Source organism: Egretta garzetta, unplaced genomic scaffold (genome assembly GCF_000687185.1).
Source record: "Egretta garzetta isolate BGI_Z169 unplaced genomic scaffold, ASM68718v1 scaffold584, whole genome shotgun sequence".
NCBI lineage: Eukaryota > Metazoa > Chordata > Aves > Pelecaniformes > Ardeidae > Egretta > Egretta garzetta.
In genome coordinates, this window is record NW_009259529.1 from 913,868 (window position 1) to 919,867 (window position 6,000).

The 6,000-nt window shown below is 38.2% G+C and overlaps 1 protein-coding gene across 1 annotated transcript in view; it reads left to right on the forward strand.

Annotated features, from left to right (window-relative positions):
* RIMS1 (regulating synaptic membrane exocytosis 1) overlaps positions 1 to 6,000 on the forward strand; it is a 229,782-nt gene that overhangs the window by 183,692 nt on the left and 40,090 nt on the right. Inside the window, exon 32 of the mRNA XM_035893091.1 lies at positions 771 to 1,003. Coding sequence (XP_035748984.1) covers positions 771 to 1,003 — 233 coding nt within the window. The remainder of the gene's footprint in view (positions 1 to 770; positions 1,004 to 6,000) is intronic.

Genomic DNA, 6,000 nt, shown 5'->3' on the forward strand with positions numbered 1-6,000 from the left:
ACTGCGTATTTGTATGTCCTGTGTGTATCTGAGATTGTTCTCTAGAGCGTGTTTCTGAATACTTTATCCAGCCTCTTTGTGCAGGAGCAGAAAACAGATTTGTGTAGAAACATTCAAATGCAATGCGATAGCTAAAGAAAATTAAACAGAACTGATGGAGCGATTCAACTTTCTGTCAGTCAGTGAAAGTTCTAGTGGGTTATTGGGAGGTGGGGGGTGCCTCAAAATTATTTTGCCTTCATACTGTGATTGTTGCATTTACCTTTAAAGAAGTGAGAGAGTGAAGACCAAAAAAAAATACTGCATATTATATTATCTCATTCTGCAAAGTATGAAAATATAGATGATGATACCTTCATGTCTATTAGGTGTCAAGGCTTTGGGGAACAGTGCCAATAAGATACGTGTATTAACCTCTTGGCCCATGTTCATTTTTTTTTTGTTTTAAAATTCCTGGTTTATTGCTGTCTGTATTCTGAGGTTATAGTCAGGAAGGCTCCACATGACTTTTAAATGTTGCGTGTCTCTTTCTGTCACTCTGAAAAACATGGGAAAGTGTTCATTTTATTTATTTCCCTTGAAGAAGAACAAACTACAATAGTGGAAATATATACTCTGAGGAGCATCAAATTAACCTTTTATTTGTGAACCAAATAAATGAAAATGTATCAAGACTTAAAATTAATTTACTAATTTTAAAAATAAAAAGGATTTTGAAATTGCTGCTACAGAGCCAAATTAACATGTTTGTTTTTACTTTGTAACTGTAGTACATTTACTCCTAAAATGCAAGGCAGACGGATGGGGACTTCAGGGAGAATCACTAAGAGCACAAGTGTGAGCGGAGAGATGTATAAGCTGGAGCACAATGACGGGAGTCAGTCGGACACAGCTGTCGGCACGGTTGGAACAGGTGGGAAGAAAAGGCGTTCCAGCCTTAGTGCCAAAGTGGTTGCCATAGTGTCTCGAAGGAGCAGAAGCACATCTCAGCTTAGCCAAACAGGTGAGTGAGACACACGCTCTTCGGAAACAGGACTCTTACCAAACGTGGTTTACCATTATTTCATCTGTGGCATCTGTGTTACATGTGTATGGATATAGACCACTCGGGAGAGAAGATTTTCCAGCTGTGAATAAATTTCTGAGATACTAATTTTCTTTGATCATTAGGCATCTGCAAGAAACAATATACAAATGCCTTTTAGAATGTGTACCATAACAGCTGAGCAATGAAAACTGTACCATAAAGTCCTGAGCAATGAAAAACTGGTTTTATCTCTTAGTAGCCTTGTTTACTGGTAGGCAAGGAAATGCAGAGAGACATATGTGGGTATCAACAGTGGATAATGGCTTGGCTAAGAGCAGCTTTTTATGTATAGGAAATTTCTTCTAGCAGAAGAGTTGAGTACAAATGGGGAAATTGAAATCTGAGCAAATGAATGGCAGTTATGTAACTCGGGTAAAAGGTTGTACCTGTAGCGGCAAAAAATATGTTTTTAGCAACTATCTTTGATTTCTTAGTCAAGAGTAAATCCAATATTTTTTTCTTTAAAAACAACACTGGCAAATCGAGGTCAGCAACTTCAGATAAATTAGATGACAGCATGATGCTTCATTAGGAACATTAAGACTTCCAACTCTTTATGGTGACTTCAGAAATCTTAAAAGCTTCATATCTGCATAGCCTGAAGGAACTCATACAGAAAGATACAAAAGGAAAAAAAAATATATTTTAAAGTCTCTGTCCTGCTCCTATTGAACCCCAGTGAAGACTTTTGCTCTTGTCTTCAGGGGGAGCAGGACCTGACCCTAAGGGTTCTTTCTTACTAAAATAAGGAGAAGAAAAAGCTTCAGCCTAGCATAGAATGCACACGTATTGCAGCACTCCTCTCATGTAGTCAGGGTAGTCTAAACTAAGGTAAGTAATAATATTTATATCGTCAGATATCTCACCCTTTCCCCTTGGTTTTCTTTTATTGCCAGATGAGTAGTAGAAGTGATTCTTTCAAAATGTAAAGCTTGGTCAGCTTTAACAAAAAGATTGTAATACTTTTCTACACTACTAATTTATGAATTTTAAGCCAGAAAGCATATAGTCATGCAGTTGGACCAAATGGTAGATGTAGTAGGGCGTATTTGAAGCCCAGAATTGTGATTAATATTGTGTTGCTCAAAAATGCACTCTGCCTGAATATTAGACTAGAATATAGGTAGTTGTATACAGTAAGATGTTATTTCAGATGCATCTGAATGAATGACGTGCTCTTAAAGTAATAAAAGGTGGTATTGTATTACAGAAAGGATTTTAGGTTGGTGTTTTTCTCCGCTTACTATAAAGAACAAAATATTTTAAGTACTTCGCAAAATGGTTTTATGGCTTGATCTATCATTCCTTTCCAGCTCCTAAATCTCATTGAAATAGGGATTGCTGTGACAGAGCAAATCTTTGATCCCTCTTACTCAGTAGTCCAGCTCTGACCAGGAACCAGGGCTGTATGGCTAAGAGGAAGGCACAGGGGGCTACCAAACATGGGATGATTTGCCTTGCATGAGCCCTAACTCATTTTTCTCAGTGAAGTTAGCAAGTTACTTAAAAACTAAAATATGACTTCCAAACACTTCTCAGCATTATCTATTTAAAGCTCAGATGTTCGTATTCTTCATAGAAAGATACTGATACTATAGCTCTCCAAATTTTACTTGGTGAAGACCTGGTGTAATTTCAAAACCTTGGTGTAAATTTCAAAACAATAGGAATTTTGCAAGGAATGGAGCACCTAAAGTTATAATGAAACTCAAACAGCAAATCAAATATGATAAGTACGGTTATGTATTATTCATGATTGTAAAACAGAGTGGAGGATGATATTTACTTTGCCTTACTGTGGCTCAGGCAAACAGTCCTATCTGTGGTATAAGCAGAGCAAATAAAATGTGGCATGTTTTGTCAGTCACTATTTTTTTAGTTAAATTATGAGTTGAATTAATGCATTTTTTTAGACCAATATACACATGAGACTTGATAGGTTTTCCAAGGAAAATCCATTGTCAGAACCTACATACTCATGACCGAAATCAGGGACCCACTTTCCTTCCTTCCTGGAGTGTACAAGAGGGGAGGAGAAATCTAAAAAGGTCCAATTTATTTTAATGTGTTGTGCCTAAGTAACTTAATAATGTCTCCACTATTGAGAATTAAAAAAAAAAAAAAAATCTGTTTTGACAGTATAATATAATATAGATCCTTAAAATCGGTTATGTGAAAATCAGTTCTAATAGCCAAATTCTGAAGTTTTAAAACTGGAGTTGTATGGGCCTTCAAAAAGTGGTGCCAGGTATGAACTTCTGCTACAGGTCTTCAGAAACTGAAGGTGTGCTGTTGACACAAAGAACAGATTTTAAAGGAAATGTAAAAAATACAGAAATGTACATGGATCCTCCACAATTTTTCCTGAATTGGTCAGTTTACATTTTTTTTTCCCCTATAATTTGCATGATTATAGGTCAGGTACATGTGACATATAGTTAATTATTTACGAAAACTTAGAAGATCAGAAATTAAACAAAAGGTCAGATATTTCTTGAAAATCAGAGGTTCCTCAGTTTTGTGGAACATGTAGATCCGAAATTCTAGTTTACTACCGTCTCCAAAACCAGTAAAATTAACTTCCATCTTGCTTTTTTTCATTTGAAGACATGGTCATTAAGGGCTGTATTCGACATTTTGCAGATAATTCATGCTTCTAGCATACTGCACAGGGGTAATCTCATGTAAAAATAGAATTGGTGTGTATGAAACTGCTATGAGGTAGCTATTATTTCGAAGAGTTGATTTTCTTTTCAATTGAAAAATGTGTGTGTGTGTGTGAGCCTGTGCATGCATGTATGTGTTCATATATACACACATGGACCTGTTTGCATATATGGGGCAGATCCACTTGCATGTTACGTTTAGAAGGACTAGTAATCACATTATTTTGTGCACACTTTTTAGTGCCATTGGAAAATATTTATTCTGAATATGTGCATTATAAGATCATCAGTGAAAGAAATGTTTTATGTAAATCTGCTAGGAAAAGTACATATTTCTGCTGCACCTTCCTTTTGATTGTGTTTCATAATAGTTTTAGTAACTGTTCATTGAAATAACAAAATCCTTGCTTACTATGGTTTGTTCATTGTGCCCACAAATTTTATAGTTCATCAAAAAAAAAGCTTGTAATCTTCTGGCAGCATTCCTAATGAAAATCCAGCTCTGCTTATGCTATTACAGTTAAAAAGAAGAAAAGAAAAAGAAAAAAAAAAAAAAACAAAACAGCAAAACGCCCAGAAAGACCATAGAAGAATGAAAATAGCTCCAGGCACATTCTGTATAATTTTAGTTACAATCCAACTTTTCCAGCTTTCTTTGCCAGCTTAATTTTTGTAAATAAATATATACATACGTGCAAAATAAAGATATAACTGCAGTTTTTCTAAATAACTGCAGCCACTAAACTTTAAATCATAGGAAAATTATAGGAAAATAGATTATGTTATGAAATCATCATCTATCATCTGGATTTTGTGATACATTCTATTCTCCTACAGAGATTCTGATACTAGTTTCCTGACCAATGAGTAACTGAGGGCAACATTGATCATACTGCATTTTGATTTGGGGTTCTGGGTTTGTTTTGAAAGAGATAAAAACTGCTGCCATAGGAGGAATGAGTTTTCTTGCAGAATTTATACCATAAATAGAGACGTAATAATGCATTTCAAAGTGGATGGAAGTAGCGATAGGGGTATCACCAGTGAGATGAGTTCAGGAGAAAAGGAAAAGTGCAATCTCAGATAAACAGAAGTATTCCCGTCCCTGGATCCCGCTCAGTTCTCCTGGTACTAACCCTTGGTCAGCAGATAGGGGTGCAGAAAGGTCATCTGCTAGTAGGAGCATACTTTTCTTGTTCTTTTTAAGTGCTAACAGTGCTTTGGAATCATTCTGACACTGTATCTTCACCATCTTGGTATCAGAGATTTGGTAATGTCACATCTCTATGATGTATTCAGCCTGATGCAATTGCCTGCTGGGTCAGCAAGACAGATTTTTCTCTTTAAGGCAAATGGACAGGGTAGCTGGCTATGGTTTGGTGTGTTTTGTTCAAGGTCTTAGAGGATTTTCAGTCTTTAGCCACTTCTAATGGAGGCCAACTTTCCTGTCAAAAGCATTACACAGAATCACAGAATGGCAAGGGTTGGAAGGGACTTTGGGAAATAATCTAGTCCAACTCCCCCACTAAAGCAGGTTCACCTAGAGCAGGTTGGACAGGACGTCATCCAGGCGGGTTTTGAATATCTTCAGAGAAGGAGACTCCACAACCCCCATGGGCAGCCTGTTCCAGGGCTCTGTCACCCTCAAAGTAAAGAAGTTCTTTGTCTTATTCAACTGAAACCTCTTATGCTTCAGTTTGTGCCCTGTCGCTGGGCACCACTGAGAAGAGTCTGGCTCTGTCCTCGAGACATCCACCCTTAAGATATTTGTACGTGTTGATGAGATCCCCTCTCAGTCTTTTCTTCTTCAGGCTGAACAAGCCCAACTCTCTCAGCCTTTCCTCATAGGAGAGATGCTCCGCTCCCCTAATCATTTTTGTTGCCCTCCTCTGGACTCTCTCAAGGAGTTCCTCGTCTTTCTTGAACCAGGGAGGCCAGAACTGGACACAGTACTCCAGGTGGGGTCTCACCAGGGCAGAGTAGAAGGGGAGGATAACCTCCCTCGACCTGCTGGCCACACTCCTCTTAATGCACCCTAGGATACCATTGGCCTTCTTGGCAACAAGGGCACACTGCTGGCTCATGGTCAGCTTGTTGTCCACCAGGACTCCCAGGTCCCTCTTGGCAGAGCTGCTTTCCAGCAGGTCAGTCCCCAGCCTGTACTGGTGCAGTACTCGACACTTGCCTGTGTTGAACTTCATCATGTTCCTCTCTGCCCAACTCTCCAGCCTGTCCAGGTGCCGCTGC